Source organism: Orcinus orca, chromosome X, assembly GCF_937001465.1.
Source record: "Orcinus orca chromosome X, mOrcOrc1.1, whole genome shotgun sequence".
Taxonomy (NCBI): domain Eukaryota; kingdom Metazoa; phylum Chordata; class Mammalia; order Artiodactyla; family Delphinidae; genus Orcinus; species Orcinus orca.
Genome location: NC_064580.1, coordinates 29,621,454 through 29,641,605, shown reverse-complemented (window position 1 = coordinate 29,641,605; position 20,152 = coordinate 29,621,454). Strand labels below are relative to the sequence as shown.

At 36.4% G+C, this 20,152-nt stretch overlaps 1 protein-coding gene across 1 annotated transcript in view; it reads left to right on the top strand.

Moving 5' to 3' along the window:
- DMD (dystrophin) overlaps positions 1-20,152 on the top strand; it is a 2,251,544-nt gene that overhangs the window by 734,251 nt on the left and 1,497,141 nt on the right. Inside the window, exon 13 of the mRNA XM_049704774.1 lies at positions 4,486-4,605. Coding sequence (XP_049560731.1) covers positions 4,486-4,605 — 120 coding nt within the window. The remainder of the gene's footprint in view (positions 1-4,485; positions 4,606-20,152) is intronic.

The window sequence follows — 20,152 nt, the reverse complement described above, 5'->3', positions numbered from 1 at the left end:
CTAAGCTAAAAACTATAAATCACTTAAACTTAATAGTTTACTAAGCATATTTTAATTATATTAACTTAAAGTGATATGTGGGAGTAGATGGCCTTAGAATCCATGCATAACCCATGATCTGTGTTGTTTCTGGGGGGGGGTGTTTGTGTGTGTGTGTGTGTGTGTAGGACCTGCAAGTGTTGGTAATTTCCTGTTGGTTAATCACTGAAGTAGAAGTAGTAATAAACTATGCATATAGGCAACAACAGTCCTTTCCTGTTTCATGTTGTTGAGCATATACTCTGACCAAGGGAAGTATTGTATAACCTCCTATAGAACTTACTGGAGATCCAACCTTGTTTTTGTTTTCTGTTACTCTACCTTTCTATTAATTTTTGTTCTTCACCTCTAAGTGTCAAATCTAATAATTCCCTAGCCTTACATATTTCCATGCCTTTATTTTCCAAACAGTATTTCACATGTGTGCTAAGAAAGGATAAAATAGCGTAAGTCTGAAGTAAATATTGAAGTGACTCTTCAGTGGTTGTCCTAAGCCAGATTTTGAAGACCAACTTGTCATGGGTCAGAGCAAGAATTCGGTACCACTGAAACATTTGAAGGAAATAGAGAAAAGTCATATTTAAATCATAAGATGTGAATATGTACTAAGGGAACAACAAATTTGGTCAGATTCTTTAACTAGAGAATAATTTGTAAGAAATAGAATTATTTGTTATACAGAGGTATAACAAAATCTAAGTTGGTCAAATCTAAGCATTTTTAATGTTAAATTTCACTGTTGGCCTTTTTTCTTGTCATAAGGAAAAAAAGGATTGTTAGTTGACATTAGAAAACAAACATTGCTGACATTTGTATCTAATAATGGTATAGAAATTTAATTAGGAGCATGACAGATTTTCTTTAAATTTGATAAGTGTAACAAATGCATTACTCTAAGAAAAATACTGAAAAGAAATACATAATAAAATACCTAGTAGGTATCTCTGTGTAAATAATTTATATTCTTTTAATAAAGAAAAACAGACTTTAACAATCATATGTTACAGTATTTTAACCTGAAGACATTCTCTTCTGATAGGCAAAAATTTTAGTGTATTTCTCTGGGGATACATCTGTATTTGGAATAATTTGGCTCATATTTCAGTTTAATTAGCAAATCAACTGTAAACCTCCATTGTATAAATCCCGCTATGAGAAATTCAAATCCATAAGAAGTAAATATTTAATTAAAAATTAATTGTAAAATAGCTTTTAAAACTTTAATGTACTTTAAAAATTAGTTGCCTTGAGAATCCATGTTTTCTCAAAGAGGGAAGCAGGAGAGTGTACTCTATACCAATGATCAAGGCCCTTATTCATGGATACATAGGTTGACAGAAAGTTTTAACTTTTTAAACTAACCATTTTCTGGATGGCATTTTTGCTAATTCTAAGAATCAACTTCATTAAAAAAAAATGAATTCTGGACGTTGGATATTTTATAGTCTTTTGTCTTTTGCAAATAATAAGGGGATTAGCTAATACCGTGATATTCATTAATATTTATTTTTGGAGCTGAGGTCTGGGAAAATAGGAACTGATTACAGTGTTACAATAGCTCTGTCTTGCAGCTATTGAGTATGCTTAGAAAGGTCAGTTTAAGCTTTTCTGTTTTAATCCCTGATTAGGAGTAGAAGAAATGATATAATTTGAAAAAGTCATAGAAGAGAAAAGGAGATACTGGAAATGACTTAAATCAAATAGAGTATATTGCTAATTTACTGCAGTGCTATGCATTCTTCGAGATTTTCATCTACTGTTGAGAACCTTTCCCATGTTCCTTTATTTACCTCTACTGAGTGTAAGTTCAGATGGTTCTCATGTTTGATTTTAAAGCTGTTAACTCACAACTAGCTTTAGTGGTACTTTGTGTTAGCACGTCAGCAAAAGCATAACATGTAAACCCTTGATCACTATGGCAAGAATATAATTTCTGATTATAGAACAAATAGATAAGCAAAACAAAATCAGAAATCTAAGTACTGGAGAAAATAACTAGTATATTTGATCACATATGCTTTAGAAAGATGCAACCTGAGTTTCAAAATAAGTACCTCATGGCTCAAACAATGATTTTCTGTTTCCTTTACTAAAAAATATGAAAACAATAAAAATGTAAAAAATGTGAATAGTATAGCATTATTTCCTAATTGTCTTTAATATATGTAATTAAATATACTCTCATACTTGAGTGATAGGAAAAAGGAATTGGCCAAATTAAACCAATTTATGGTATATTGGACACCAGGATATTATTTTAATTATTATTTTTAAAATTCCTGCTGACATATTTGAAATGTTCCCAGTCCTAGCTTATATAACTCAGAAAGCACAGACTTAACATGACTTTCAAGGGCAACTCTGAATGTTAATGTTTCCATTTTGAGCCTCATGGCAGAAAGAGTTTTATTAACCAGTGTAAGCTCTGGAATGTCAAAGGTGTGATAGGCAGTATAGACTCCACACACAAAATAGGTGCATAGTCATTTTATTTTAAATTGCTTCACTTGAAAATGTACTGTGAAAGTCTGGAGAGAGGAAGTAAAAGTAAGTGATTTTATATAGTGCTCTAAAATGTTGAGACTTGAAAAATAAAAGTCCTAGGATAAAAATGCTCAAACATTTGAGTTTGTGATGTAGCTAATTCTAATAGGTTCCCTTACGCCCGCCATAGGGTTCGAATAACTAAGAGCTAGTCTGATAGGTGCCAGGCATCATTGTTTCATAAGTAGGGATTCCAGGTTTTCTAGAAAGTAACAGGCTTTGTCCCAAACCTGCTTCTTCATTCTTGTATTATATAATAACATGTTCTAAGAGGCAGACTAGATGACCAGGAATTTTGCATACTCATTTAGGGATTTCCAGGTAATAATTAGTGTAGTGTGATAAGGTCCTGGAGGAACTGGATCTCCCAAGCAGGGTGTCTTGGATCTAGAGCAGCCTCCTCTGTTTAGTCCTCCTGTTTACTGTCTGTTTATTCCTCTGTTTATCCCTGTTTATCTTTACAAAAAATCTATACACTGTGATTTTTAAAAGATTGGAATACTGTTTCGGGTTATATGTGCTTGATAGTATAATTGTAATTACACTTAAAAAAAAGAATCTCACCCATTAGATTGTAATCTTTATGCAGTCAGGAAGGGTCAAACTCACCTGTGAATATTGCCCTCACCCCTCCACATGGTGCTATTCATTTAACAAGAGTTTGTTTATCTTTAGTTGCTTGGAATATCTAGTGAGAAGGACAGGGCGCATCTCTGTTTCAGTGGATCTTATGTTCCAGTAAGTAAAGACAAACAACAAATGACTAAACTAATACATAAGAAAAATCTGAGTGTGAAAATGTTATGTTTAAAAAGTTATAGAAATAGTAACTAAGAAGCAAATTTAGATAGCTTCTTCATGAAAAGCCTCTCTGTGCAGGTGACACTTAAACTGAGTCCTGAATGATAAGAATGAGAGATTATTTAAACATACAGAGGAAGAGCAATTGGGGTAGAGCAAATAGCTTGACACAGTGTGGAAGAGAGAGAAGACAAGTATGACTGAAACATAGTGTCAGAGGGCAAGAATGGTATGCAGTTAGATTAGAGAGGCAGGAAGGTGCTAGATCATACAAGGATTTCAGGTTCAAGGATTTGGATTTTTCCTCTTAGTGTGATGGGGCTCCATTGGTTTTTATCCAGAGGAATGTCATCTGATTTATAGTTGAGCAGAGTAGAAGGAACCAACCAGCAAAGGAGCTAAAAAGCAGCTCTTAGTGAGGTAGGAGGATAATCAGGCAAGGGTGGTACATGAAGCTCAGGAAGAGAGAAGAGAGGATCAAGAATGAAGGAGTGGTTAATTAGGTTAGTAATCAAAATGTCAAGTAAGATGCTATCAAAAAATGGCTATTGGATTTGGGAACCTGGAGGTTGATGGCACACTTTACAAGAGATGTTTTAATGGGATAGTGGGTAAAGGGACAATAGTAGGGTAAGGAAATAGAAAGAGTAATGTAGAAAACAAAACATTTTTTAGTGAAGAGGGACACATAATGAGGCAGTAGCGGGAGGGGTTTTTTGGGTCAAGAGTTTGTTTTGTTTTGGTTGATAATGGAGAACTGTAGAGAAGGAGGAATTGCAGATGCTTGAGGCGGCCAGGTATTTTAGGAGAAAAGTCCTTGAAAAAGTGAGAGGAAGTGGGGTAACGGGCAGCATATCTTAGTATGCCTTTCTCAACAGATGCTTTTTCTCTATATACTTTCACATTCAATTGACAAAAACGTGCAAATTTTGCTGAGCACCATAGCAAAAAATTTGCTTGAAATGATTCCAGTCTAATAAAAAACTGTATTACCCAAAGCATGGCAGAAATAAATCACACTCATTTGGGAAGAAATGTTTCTGGCATACAGAGCAGGAGACTATTATTTTAATTTCCTTTTTAAAAACACTTATCTTTCAGGTGCTTCAAGAAGACCTGGAACAGGAACAAGTCAGGGTGAATTCTCTCACGCACATGGTGGTGGTGGTTGATGAATCTAGTGGCGATCATGCAACTGCTGCTTTGGAAAAACAACTTAAGGTCAGAGTATTTTCTTTAATACACTAAATATGTCATTCAAAATAATTAATTGCAATTCAGAAAATATTTAGAAAATTTAAAATGTAATTTGTATGTTACAAATATTTAGAATGCAATGTATTCATTTAAACTAATTCAAATTATGTCCCATTTGTGGGATGTTTGTGCATAATTCCTTTTCATTATATACTGCGTGCTCACACTAGCTTCCTGGCCTTTGGGGAAATACATAAATGCAGATCTGTTTTTTAATTATAGTTGAATAGCATGCATTAGATAACTCGTCAGAGGAATATTATTTATGCTCTCTTCAAACCTACAGTCTAAAAGAGGACAAAGGTAAGAAAACACAAAAAGGATCACATTCAGTCAAATAAGAAAAAGTTTAACACCTTCAGTATATTTTTTCCTGGAAGCCTTCAGCTGTAGTCTCGATGAGGACATAGCAGGATGCTTAAGTCATGGAAGTTTTGTTTTAGGAGATACTTAGCCTTTCAATCCCTCATTCAATCTGACTCATAGTAATTGTGTCCTTGGAAATATAACTAGTATATATTAATAAAGGATAATGTGGATATTTTCATATTTACTTCCTAACTGGAAATGATAAAGTTTTGTTATAAGTTTTTTTTTTAATTTCAGCAAAGCATATATACATATACCAAAACATCAACATTAAGGGAAAATAACAACAGTTTATTGTTCTGAATGTGACACATACATTCACATATTTACCCAACCACAGATTATATTTGAGGCATTCATTGTACCCACTACATGCTTGCCTTTCCTTTGTGATAGTTAGGAGCCAATAGTCTAACACGTCTGAGGATCCAATCAACGTGGGTTTAAATAGCTTTATAAGCCCAAGGTTTTTCTAAACCTAGTTTCTCTTACCTAACCTATAGAAAAGCCTTATCTCTGTTTTTTTCTTTTTGTGTGAATTTTGTTTTTTTTTATCCCAGTGAAATGTCGTTTCCTAAGGTTACTGTTTTAGACTGCCAATCTCCAACAATATTGTCTCACTTTCCATCATTAAATGAAAAAGACGAAACTGTTGAACTGCTACAGTTGAGCACTTAATATATACTAGTGATTCATGTTAATTGCTTATGTTTCAATGAAATTGCAGGGATTGCAGATCTAAAAAGGTTTATGACGCCCAATATTATAATGTATCATTGCATATATGATCAGATTTGTTGTACACAGACACACACACACGACTGGCTAAAGGACTTACAGGCCACTGCTACACCCATTTTACGGAATTCCATAGTTCTGATACAATAGTGTTGTGACTATTTACAGATGGGTAAAAATCTAATATTCAGTGTTTCTTAGAAATGTTCCGAAAAGATAAAAGAAGGCTGGGAGGCAGAGTTTAGAAGGGTGACTGGTTAAAAAAAATTAAGGCAGAGACTTTTCTAAGTCATAGAGTATTTCCAGTTAAAATAACAACTGAAAAACAGTCACTTTGGCAGCACAAGACCTAATACAACTAGCTTTAGAATATAATTATTTCCAAGGTGATGCCTGTGGGACTAGGCCACCTTGAAAAATGGTCTATAGCATTCACAGATGGTGACTGGGCTAGATCTTAGGTAGGATGAATTAAGAGTGGTGGCCCTAAGCTTTTCTATATTTATTATCCTATTTGCTTTCATTTTTTACCTTATTTTATGTCTTTATTTCTTTGACGCAGAAACATCTACTAAGATAGCTGCACATGTATTGGCTATTCCCAGTTCACACAAACTCAGTCCACATTTGTATATGATTGCCTCCCCCCTTAATTAGTGTTGACTGTAGCCTCCCAGCCTCCTCTTTTCCCCCTCAACCCCCTTTCCTCTTTTGAACCCTCATTTCTGTTACTGTTACCTGACTTTTAGACAATCTAGATTAGTGTCTAAAAGAGCGGAGTTAAAGGACTTAAGTGGTGAGAAGGCCCCCGCTTTAGCCTTTCTTTCTTCCTATTCCATCAGTCCCAGAGGAATCCATGCTTGAGTTCTATGCCTTATTTAACTATTAGTTGGAATTGCCCTGGAATGCTGGGCTCTCATTTGACTTTGGAATTTTGATGATTCTTTCTTAGGTTCTTTACAAGTAATATAATGTTGTCTTAACTAGTTTAATTTTTATAAAGAAAGAGAAGAGGTAGAGAAGTTGGTAGAAAAAGAGGAGGAGAGAAGAAATAATAAAGAATAAAAAGACAGATAAACACATTAGAGGAGTCACTTAAACAGCAACCCAAATATCCTCTGCATGTGACAAGAATTCCATGTATGCTTCAGAGACTGAGCTATCATGTTTCATACTGGGCCCTGAGGAATTCTATTAGAAGTAATAGGAAGAATTTTAGGAAAGAGAAAAAGGTATATGGACTCAATACAAAAGGAGAAAAAAAAAAACTGGCAGGAACCTGAGAGGAATGCTTTAGAGCTTTTGTTGAAGCAGGGTCTGGTCATCCATAGCTGATTCCTGAAGACCTGTTAGTGTTGAATGCTCACCCCACACCTTCTTTCTCCTCCATGGCCTCCCATGTCACCACAATGCCTTAATCCATTTCTCTCCAATTTGCTGAAGTACCAGAGCCTCAAAGTGGATACCCAGTTGTCTTTAGTAAAGAGGTACAGATAGGGGAAAACTAGGAAAGATAGTCTTTGATTTAATTCAGTAACAGAGAGAGAGAGAGATGTTCTTACCATCTTGAGTTAGAACTCTAAAAATATTCCTCATGGAATATCTTTACATGTATTGACTTAGTTCTTTGAACTCTATTACAAGTTAGATTTTCTCTAACTTTAAAAGACTTCTAGAAGTCTTCTTTTTAAAAGGTTTGAAGAAAAAGAAAGGTCAGAACATATGCTTAGGAATTCTGAAAGATGGCATGACTTATGAAGGATAATATTCTGAAAAGTGCAGTCTCTTGTAAATTAATTTGATTCTCTCAGAAGTTCAGCTTGTCCCTCAGCAATGTCACCACAGGTCAGAAACTTGTCCTTAACTTTAGAGGTTTCTATGATATCAGTACACAGAGAACCTGATTTGTAAGCAGTGATGCCAGTTAACTAATTTTGTTGAGAAATAGCTTGGCTAAAAAACTAAGTTGCATAATTTATGTGGAGTCTTCAGTCATGGAATATATTACCATGCCTCTTTCATTTTTTTCTATGAGTACTTGTAATGTTCTTACTATGTCATAGGGATTATGCTGGGTAGCAGAGGTAAAACAGTGAACAAAAAGAGAATTTGTTCTACCTTCCTGGGTCAGAAATGAGTAATTTGTGAGCATGCTGCCTTCCTTGGAACCTCAAAACAGTGGTAGCCATTTCTCAGGCTCCCTCTTTGAATTCAAGTGCTGATTCCTTGTCACCCGTGGTCACCATGGTAGGCATGGCAGTTGCTCTCTTGGTACTTGCAATCTAACAGAGGAAATAAGCACTAATGAGATATTTACAAAAATGAGCAAATATTTAAAATGAACGTAACCTATTTCTATGAAGGAAAGGAACAAGTTTTGTGACAACAAATTAGTCTGACTTAAGCTGAAGCTTGAAGGCATGAAATGATTTCCTAGTAAAGTAATGTTTAAACTATGATCTAAAGGACACATTGGAGGGAACTGTATGAAGTGTGTATATAAGGGGATTGGTGGAGGTACATGCAGTTTCCAGGAAGGGGAAACAGTGTATCAAGTGAGCATAGCACCCTCAAGGGACTGAAAAAGGGCCAGTTTAGCTACAGATTGAGGTTCAGAAGAGTGGTGCTAGCGGTGGCTTGGTGGGTAGCTAGAATTAGTGTGTGATACTAAACTTTACCGTAATTCTTCATTCAACAAACATGTATTGAGTAGCAGCTGTGTGCCAGGATGGCGGCTGGGAATTCCATGGTGGGGATGGGTGGGGGCAACAGTCATGGCACCTGCCCTCCTGGACCTGCACTAATTAAATGCAATTAAGCGTAAATTTCTGGCCATGATGAGTTCAGTGTGATAGATATATGTATTACTAGATGACTCACCTTTCTCTAGAAGGTAAGGAAAGGCCTACCTAAGTGCCCTTAAGTGAGATCTGAAGATTTAGTAGAAATTAATTAGGCAACAATAAAGAACAGGAAAGTGTTCCAGATAGAAGGACCATATTTATTCATTCATTTGACAAATATGTATTGAGTGCCTACTAGGTGCCAGCCAAAAGTCTAAGCTTTGAGGTTAAGTATGGACAAAACGTAAATTGTTCCTCTATGAAGCTTACATTTGAAGCAAGCATCTGAATAAATAAGCAAGCTTTATAGTCTGAAAAAGGTGCTAAGAACTATAAGGAAAACATAGAGTGGAGAAGGAAGCAGTTTTACATGAAGCCGTCAAGGGAAAACTATGTTGAGAAGGGGGCATTTGAGCAAAAACTAAAACAAGATAAGGGAGGTGTTTTGGAGACACACAGGTCCTATTGGCCTTTCGCATTGGAAACTGAAAAAGACTATAGAACATAAAGAAAGCCTGTTGTTCTAGGGAGATAGCTGTTTCTAGTAAAAAAAAAAAAAAAAAAAAAAAAAGAACCTGGTTAGGCCCATAGCTCTTACAGAAGATGCTCTAATTAAAACATTTTCCAAATAAAAGGTAGAGCTATTAAAATCCCATTTTTAGATGTGTTCTTCTATATAAGTTAACATTTGAGAGTCCAACTAGATGTATTAAAGGTGTCTAAGGCCACAGACCCGTGAGAGTTTCTGGCATAGAAAAAGTGTTTGGATTATTTTGTTGAATGATGTTACTCTTAACGTTACTGTCTAAAATTTTGGAGAATTAAAGGTATATCAAAAGAATGGATACATACAAGCATCCTCTTTTGAAGAAGAGTAACCTGGAAAATACACTTTTAGAGCAGATTATTAAACATAAGGCTGTGCACACATGTATAGTTTCTTACTCATCTGATGAAGTTAATAAACTTTATTGAATAAAGGAATAATCTTCAAAGACTAGAAAGGTCTCTTAAGAGCTAAGATACATTCACTAAAATCAAGACATGAAAACCAACTGGATATCAAATGACATTAAACAATTTGTGCAAATATTATGTGGCATTATCAAGATAAATTCTTTGGTGGCTATATTAAGTTGGTTGACCTAGTGGAATGGAATAAATATAAAATGTTTTGATTTCCCTGACGTGTTGTGCAAAGCCTCTCGTGGGATGTCTGTGGATAAGGTGAGCCTTCTTATTGGACTGAAAATGATTGGACTCCTTTATTCAACTTTCAGAGTCAGAAAGTTTGGGGACAGGAAGCCATTTGAGGATATAGTTGGGTCACTGTGTAAATTTCACCACCATGTTAGTGGTTAATGGATGAGTTCCTCTCCCAAATGACTTTAGAAATTCCATAGCAATGTCCTATGAAGTTAGAGTGTCACATACAAGTGTCATATACTTGTCTTTCATGTTTTAAATCAGAAAAGGCATATTTACTGTTTGAAATTTTACTGCTTAAAAAAAGCAGTATGGAGTCCCGCAGCCAATGAGCCGGGAGCGCAGCTGCCCACTGGCACTGTGCTCACCGCAGCTGAACCCGGACCCTGCAGGAGCTTAACAGAGAGCAGGGATCGTGAGCCCTGGCCAGAGTGAGCGTGTGCGGCTGCCGCCAAGTCTGCACCTGGAGCACATGGAGAAATGGATGGAAGATAAGAGCAAAGCCAGACTTAGGCTTAAAAGCAGGTTGCTTGCTGCTTGAGGGCCAAATGCAAGTTTGAACTTTGTTCTAGGAAGACACAAGGGACTCCTTCCTAAGCCTGTAAATAAGCCCTGCCCTTGGTGCCTAAGGAAGGGATTAGTGAAAGTCAGCCTGAGAGTCAACTAACTGCTGAACAGTCGTCAACAGGAAGACACTGGAACTCATCAAAAAAGATACCCCACATCCAAAGACCAAGGAGAAGCCACAATGAGACGGTAGGAGGGGCGCAATCACAGTAAAATCCTATAACTGCTGGGTGGGTGACTCGCAAACTGGAGAACACTTATACCACAGAAGTCCACCCACTGGAGTGAAGGTTCTGAGTGCCACGTCAGGCTTCCCAACCTGGGGGTCTGGCAACGGGAGGAGGAATTCCTAGAGAATTAGACTTTGAAGGCTAGCGGGATTTGATTGCAGGACATTGACAGGACTGGGGGAAACAGAGACGCCACTCTTGGAGGGCACACAAAAAGTAGTGTTTGTGCATCGGGACCCAGGGGAAGGAGCAGTGACCCTACAGGAGGCTGATCCAGACCTACCTGCTAGTGTTGGACCGTCTCCTGCAGAGGTGGGGGGTGGCTTTGTCTCACGTGAGGACAAGGTCACTGGCAGCAGAAGTTCTGGGAAGTACTCCTTGGCGTGAGCCCTCCCAGATTCTTCCATTAGCCCCACCAAAGAGCCCAGGTAGGTTCCAGTGTTGGGTTGCCTCAGGCCAAAAAACCAACAGAGAGGGAACCCAGCCCCACCCATCAGCAGACAAGTGGATTAAAGTTTTACTGGGCTCTGCCAACTAGAGCAACAGCCAGCTGTACCCACCACCAGTCCCTCCCATCAAAAAACTTGCTCAGGCCTCTTAGATAGCCTCATCCACCAGAGGGCAGACAGCAGAAGCAAGAAGAACTACAATTCTGCAGCCTGTGAACAAAAACTACATTCACAGAAAGGATAGACAAGATGAAAAGGCAGAGGGCTATGTACCAGATAAAGGAACAAGATAAAACCCCAGAAAAACAACTAAATGAAGTGGAGATAGGCAACCTTCCAGAAAAAGAACTCAGAATAATGATAGTGAAGATGATCCAGGACCTCGTAGAAAGAATGGAGGCAAAGATTGAGAAGATGCGAGAAATGTTTAACAAAGACCCAGAAGAATTAAAGAACAAACAAACAGAGATGAACAATACAATAACTGAAATGAAAACTACACTAGAAAGAATCAGTAGCAGAATAACTGAGGCAGAAGAATGGATAAATGACCTGGAAGACAGAATGGTGGAATTCACTGCTGCAGAACAGAATAAAGAAAAAAGAATGAAGAGAAATGAAGACAGCCTAAGAGACCTCTGGGACAACATTAAACACAACAACATTCTCATTGTAGGGGTTCCAGAAGGAGAAGAGAGAGAAAGGACCCGAGAATATATTTGAAGAAATTATAGGTGAAAACTTTCCTAATATGGGAAAGGAAATAGCTACCCATAATCCAGGAAGTGCAGAGAGTCCCATACAGGATGAACCCAAGGAGAAACATGGCAAGACACATAGTAATCAAAATGGAAAAAATTAAAGACAAAATTATTGAAAGCAGCAAGGGAAAAATGACAAATAGCATACAAGAGAACTCCCATAGGTTAACAGCTGAGCTCTCAGCAGAAACTCTACAAGCCAGAAGGGAGTGGCAGGACATATTCAAAGTGATGAAAGGGAAGAACCTACAACCAAGAATACTCTACCCAGCAAGGACCTCATTCAGGTTCCACGGAGAAATCAAAAGCTTTATGGACAAGCAAAAGCTAAGAGAATTCAGCACCACCAAACCAGCTCTACAGAAAATGCAAAAGGAACTTCTCTAAGTGGAAAACACAAGAAAAGAAGAGGACCTACAGAAACAAACCCATAATAATTAAGAAAATGGTAATAGGAACACACATATCGATAATTACCTTAAACATGAATGGATTAAATGCTCCAGCCAAAAGACACAGGCTCGCTGAATGGATACAAAAACAAGACCCATATATATGCTGTCTACAAGAGACCCACTTCAGACCTAGGGACACATACAGACTGAAAGTGAAGGGATGGAAAAAGATATTCCGTGCAAATGGAAATCAAAAGAAAGCTGCAGTAGCAATACTCATATCAGATAAAATAGACTTTGAAATAAAGAATGTTACAAGAGACAAGGAAGGACACTACGTAATGATCAAGGGATCAATCCAAGACGAAGATATAACAATTATATATGCACCCAACATAGGAGCACCTCAATACATAAGGCAACTGCTAACAGCTATGAAAGAGAAAATCGACAGTAATACAATAATAGTAGGGGACTTTAACACCTAACTTACACCAATGGTAGATCATCCAAGCAGAAAATTAATAAGGAAACACAAGCGTTAAATGACACAATAGACCAGATAGATTTAGTTGATATTTATAGGACATTCCATCCAAAAACAGCAGATTACACTTTCTTCTCAAGTGTGCACGGAACATTCTCCAGGATAGATCACTTCTTGGATCACAAATCAAGCCTCAGTAAATTTAAGAAAATTAAAATGATATCAGACATCTTTTCTGACTACAACACTATGAGATTAGAAATCAGTTACAGGGAAAAACACGTAAAAAACACAAACACATGGAATCTAAACAATACATTACTAAATAACCAAGAGATCACTGAAGAAATCAAGGTGGAAATCAAAAATTACCTAGAGACAAATGACAAGGAAAACATGACGATCCAAAACCTATGGGATGCAACAAAAGCAGTTCTAAGAGGGAAGTTTATAGCAATACAAGACTATCTCAAGAAACAAGAAAAATCTCAAATCAGCAGTCTAACCTTACACCTAAAGGAACTAGAGAAGGAAGAACAAACAAAACCCAAAGTTAGTAGAAGGAAAGAAATCATAAAGACCAGAACAGAAATAAATGAAATAGAAACAAGGAAAATAATAGCAAAGATCAGTAAAACTAAAAGCTGGTTCTTTGAGAAGATAAACAAAATTGATAAACCATTAGCCAGACTCATCAAGAAAAAGAGGGAGAAGGCTCAAATCAGTAGAATTAGAAAGGAAAAAGGAGAAGTAACAACTGCACTGCAGAAATACAAAAGATCATGAGAGATTACTACATTCAACTGTATGTCAATATAATGGATAACCTGGAAGAAATGGACAAATTCTTAGAAAAGCACAACCTTCTGATACTGAACCAGGAAGAAATAGAAAATATAAACAGACCAATCCAAGCACTGAAATTGAGACTGATTAAAAATCTTCCAACAAACAAAAGCCCAGGACCAGATGGCTTCACAGGCGAATTCTGCCAAACACTTAGAGAAGAGCTAACCCCTATCCTTCTCAAACTCTTCCAAAATATAGCAGAGGGAGGAACACTCCCAAACTCATTCTACGAAGTCACCATCACCCTGATACCAAAAGCAGACAATGATGTCACAAAGAAAGAAAACTATAGACCAATATCACTGACGAGCATAGATGCAAAAATCCTCAACAAAATACTGTAAAGCAGAATCCAACATCACATTAAAAGGATCACACACCATGATCAAGTGGGACTTATCCCAGGGATGCAAGGATTCTTCAATATACACAAATCAATCAAGGTGATACACCATATTAACAAATTGAAGAAGAAACACCATATGATCATCTCAATAGATGGAAAAAAATTGTTGACAAAATTCAACACCCATTTATGATAAAAACTCTCCAGAAAGTGGGCACAGAGGGAACCTAACTCAACATAATAAAGGCCATATACAGCAACCCACAGCAAACGTCATTCTCAATGGTGAAAAACTGAAAGCATTTCCTCTAAGATCAGGAACAAGAGAAGGATGTCCACTCTTCACCACTATTATTCAATATAGTTTTGGAAGTTTTAGCCACGACAGTCAGAGAAGAAAAATAAATAAAAGTAATACAAATTGGAAAAGAAGAAGTAAAGCTGTTACTGTTTGCAGATGACATGATACTATACATAGAGAATCCTAAGGATGCCACCAGAAAACTACTAGAGCTAATCAGTGAATCTGGTAAAGTTGCAGGATACAAAATTAATGCACAGAAATCTCTTGCATTCCTGTACACTAATGATGAAAAATCTGAAAGAGAAATTAAGGAAACACTCCCATTTACCATTGCAACAAAAAGAATAAAATGCCTAGGAATAAACCTACCTAGGGAGACAAGAGATCTGTATGCAGAAACCTTTAAGACACTGATGAAGGAAATTAAATATGATACAAACAGATGGAGAGATATACCATGTTCTTGGATTGGAAGAATCAATATTGTGAAAATGACTATCCTACCCAAAGCAATCTACAGATTCAGTGCAATCCCTATCAAATTACCAAAGGCATTTTTTACAGAACTACATCAAAAAATCTTAAAATTTGTATGGAGACACAAAAGACCCCGAATAGCCAAAGCAGTCTTTAGGGAAAAAAACGGAGCTGGAGGAATCAGACTCAGTGACTGCAGACTATACTACAAAGCTACTGTAATCACATGCAAGAGGGAGGAGATATGGGAACATATGTATATGTGTAACTGATTCACTTTGTTATAAAGCAGAAACTAGCACACCATTGTAAAGCAATTATACCCCAATAAAGATGTTAAAAAAAAAAAGACAATGTGGTACTGGCACAAAAACGGAAACATAGATCAATGGAACAGGATAGAAAACCCAGAGATAAACCCATGCATCTATGGTCAACTTATCTGTGATAAAGGAGGCATATACAATGGAGAAAAGACAGTCTCTTCGATAAGTGGTCCTGGGAAAACTGGACAGCTACATATAAAAGAATGAAATTAGAACAGTCCCTAACACCATGCACAAAAATAGACTCAAAATGGATTAGAGACCTAAATGTAAAACTGGACCCTAGAATACTCTTAGAGGAAAACTTAGGAAGAACACTCTTTGACATAAATCACAGCAACATCTTTTTTGACCAACCTCCTAGAGTAATGGAAATAAAAACAAAAATAAACAAATGAGACCTAATGAAACGTAAAAGCTCTTGCACAGCAAAGGAAACCATAAACAAGATGAAAAGACAACCCTCAGAATGGGAGAAAATATTTGCAGACGAATCAGTGGACAAATGATTAACCTCTAAAATATATAAACAGCTCATGCAGCTCAATATTAAAAAAAACAAAAAACTCAATCTAAAATTGAGCAGAAGACCTAAATGGACATTTCTCCAAGGAAGACATACAGCTGGCCAAGAAGCATATCAAAAGCTGCTCATCATCACTAATTATTAGAGAAATGCAAATCAAAACTACAGTGAGGTATCACCTCACACCAGTTAGAATGGGCATCATCAGAAAACCTACAAAGAACAACTGCTGGAGAGGGTGTGGATAAAAGGGAACCCTCTTGCACTGTTGGTGGGAATGTAAATTGATGCAGCCACTATGGAGAACAGTATGGAGTTTCCTTAAAAAACTAAAAATAGAACTACCATATGACCCAGCAGTCCCACTACTGGGCATATACCCAGATAATACCATAATTCAAAAAGACACATGCACCCCGATATTCATTGCAGCGCTATTTAGAATAGCCAGGTCGTGGAAGCAACTGAAATGCCCATCGGCAGGCGAGTGGATAAAGAAGATGTGGTACATATATACAATACTCAGCCATAAAAAGGAACAAAATTGAGTCATTTATAGAGATGTGGATGAATCTATAGACTGTCACAGAGAGTGAAGTAAGTCAGAAGGAGAAAAACAAATATCGTATATTAACGAATATATGTGGAACCTAGAAAAATGGTACAGATGAACTGGTTTGCAGGGCAGAAATTGAGACACAGATGTAGAGAACAGACGTATGGACACTGGGGGGGAAAGTGGAGGGGTGGTGGTGGTGGTGGTGTGATGAATTGGGAGATTGGGATTGACATGTATATACTGATGTGTATAAAACTGATGACTAATAAGAACCTGCTGTATAAAAATAAAATAAAATAAAAATTTTAAAAAAGCAGTATCTTTAAGTTAATTTTTTGATAAGAAGGATCTGAATTCCCATCCATACATGTGAACATAAACCTATATATAAATGTAAGTATATACGCATTTATACAAATGTATGTATATGTACATATATACATTTACATTTTCTCCATACGTATGGATGTATGTGTGTATATATATATACACATATATATATGTATGTGTGTGTGTGTATATATATATACATATATATATATATATATATATAGGGGGAGAGAGAGAAAGAGAGAGAGAGAGAAATAGAGAGAGAGAGAGACACCAACCGGCGTTACTTGGACACAAATTTAAGATTAAATCAAAGCAAGATAATATTCTTAGTAAATTAGTGCAATCTTGGATGTGGCACAATGTCCAGATTATAAGGACTAATAATTATGTTCTGTGATAGTTTGAATACACTTTTAGTATCTTAGCTGAATTTTTCAGGGATAGTGACATCCTGTAAAGAATGTTTGTAGAACCAGGTGTTACTTAATTTTAAGAAAAACCTAAGTATCGATAAGGGACATGTGAGCAGTTTTGTCTTGTTGAAAAAGGAAGACATTTTCTCTGTTTTACTTCAGAAGGTTGTACTATCCAAAACAGACACAAGTTTATAAGCCTGTATGTCTTCTGCCCATACCTCTTTCTTGAGCGCAATTTCTTCTCTCCCATTTTCTGCTGGATATATACCCCTTAAATTTCAAAATGCACCTCAAACACAGCAAGGTGAAACTTAACTCACTGTGTCCTACTTCCCTCTAAACTTGCTTCTTTTAATGACTCCCCCATTTTTGTTATTGCACCGCCATTCACCTTGACGCCTGTACCAGAAACCTGGAGGCATTCCAGACACATCCCTTTCCTATCTCTTGTGAGCCCTCTAATGTAATCACTCACAACATTGCTTACCTGTCTCTCATATTCAGTGTTTCATCCTTGTTCTTGTTACTATTTTCCAAAATAAAGCCCATATCTTCAACCCCTGGAAATCCTTGCATACATTCTTTTCTTGCTTCAATCCAATCTCCACATTGAAGTCAGTGCGGAATTTCAAGAGCCTATATAATAGTTTCTCCTCTGCTAAAATCCTAAGTAACTTTCTGTCTTCTAGAGAGTCTCATCACTTAGGCCTACAATTAATAAGTGACCCCCGCTACCTGTTTCTCAATACTTATCTCCTATTACACCCCTCATATCCCTCAACCTACATTCTCTTCCTACAAGCTATTTCTGGTACTCTGTCACTGTCTTTATACATGCTATTCCTGTCACTCAGAATACTCATCTTCATCATGTCTGCTTGGAAAAGTCCTATTTCATGTAGCAAACTCAGTTCAAATTTTCATCTGTGAAGCTGGTCTTTCTGTATAGTGATGACCACTCCCTTTTTCGTGCCATCTCTGCACCATGATTATGCCTCTGTTGTTTGGAAGGAAAATAGTCTACTAAAAAGTGATTGTTCAGAAAGGCTATATAATGTCACCTCATCTATCATGGCTTGCAAATGGGATATGGAACCTAAAGTGTTTGTGGTACATACCTTTGGGATAATTAGGGTAGAATAAAAAGGCTGTGAAATGTTAAATCCTATAGAATTAAGAAATACGGGTTATTTATGAAGAAGAATACGGATGAAAATATTTTTGATGTCTCTCTAGTTTCTAATTTTATATTTGGTGAATAAAAAGCATGTTTAAAATAAAAATAACTTTAAATATGGTAGAAATAATTTCACTAAGCCAAGTGTCAACAACCGTTGCCCATGAAGCAGTAATTATAATTATTAGCACTTTTGTACGCTCATTGTTTTCCAAGAGTTGTATATAGTTTGTATGTAAAGCTATATCTATTTCACAAGTGAAAAAGGCTACGCATAATGAAGCTAAATCCAAGTTCATATAGTTTGCGAGTCGCAGAGCTGGGACTGGTACCCAGATCTGTGTGATACCTCAACCTGGGCTTTGTCCTAATCTCTCAGTTTCATAAGAGAAAATTACTATTTGACCTTGAGAATATTATTACAGGGGGAATATATATGCAAGGATGTTAGAATGATAATATTCTTTATGAATATTAAGTGTTAATTCTCATATGATCTAAAGAGAATTCTGGCCCTGTTGGTCTCTGAAAAAAATTCTAAACTTTATACTATGGCACAGTTCTTTTAATTGGAGTACTCTGAAAAGTACACAAATCATAATTATAGCTTGAAGATGTCGCATACCCAATTGTTCCACACCCAGATAAAAAGGTATTATGTTAACAACAATCAAAAAGCCCATCAAGCCCTATCATAGTCATAAACTGGTCCCACCTCCTCAAAGGTTACCTCTAACCTGATTTATAATACCTCAGATTAATTTTGCTGTATTTTTAACTTGATGTAAATGGAATTGCATTATATATATATATATATATATATATATATATGTAACTGACGTTTTTTACTCAACATTGTTTGTGAGATTCATCCATGTTGCGTATAGCATTAGTTCATTAGTTTTCTTTTTTAATGACTATACCACAGTTTAATTATGCAATCTACTGTTAAGAAAATGTGGATTGTTTCCAGTTGGGGACCATTACAAATAATTCTTCTTTGAAAATAATTGTACATATCTTTCAGTGAATATTTGTGGGCTTTTATATTGGATATACAGCCAGGATTGGAATCGCTGGATCATTGAGTATATGTATCTTTAGCTTTATAGGTATTACCAAAGAGTTTTCCAAAGTTGATGTATAAATTTATACTCTCATCAGTAGTGAATAAAGGTACAAATTGCTCTGCATCTTCTTCAGTACTTCAAATTGTCAGATTTTTAACTTGAGCCTTTCTGGTGGCTGTATAATGACATTTTTCGTTTTAACTTGCATGTACTGATGACTAATGAGGTGGAACACTTTCACTTGTTTACTGGTTATTTGAAAGATCTCTTTTTGGAAATGCCTATTTTTCTATTGAATTGTCTATATTTCTCTTAGTGATTTGCTGTAGTTATTTCAAAATATATATTCTGGATTGTAGTCCTTTGTTGGTTACCTATATTACACATTTCCTTTCTTTTTTTTAAAATCTAAGTAACTTGCCTTTTTACTCCTTAATGAATTACTACTTTAATAAACAGAAGTTTTAAATTCATTATACCCCACTTCAATATTTTCTGTTATGGTTAGCGTATTTTTATTCTGAGTTTAAAAGTAACATTTCCTACTCTATGACCTAGAAGATATTCTCCTGGGTTGCCATATAGTTACTTTATTGTTTGACCTTTCATATTACATTCCATCTCGTATTTATGGTGTGAGAAAGGGATGAATGTCCATTTTTCCTATTTAGATTCAATTGAAGTAGCATGATTTATTGCAAACAATGTTCTGCACTGTCACCTTTAGTCAAATGCCTATACATGTGTGGCTCACGTTATGGATTCTAATAAGTTCTTTTTTTTTAAAAGTCATTCAGCCTTCTTTTTTATATGTATATTTTATTTATTCATTCATTCATTTATTTTTGGCAGTGTTGGGTCTTAGTTGTGGCATGCAGGATCTTTCATTGCGGCACAGGCTGTTTGTTGCGGGGTGCGGGCTTCTCTCTAGTTGTGGTGTGTGGGTTTTCTGTCTCTAGCTGTGGCGCATGGGCTTCAGAGCGCGTGGGCTCTGTAGTTGTGGCACACGGGCTTAGTTGTCCTGCAGCATGTGGGATCTTAGTTCCCCAACCAGGGACTGAACCTGTGTCCCCTGCATTGGAA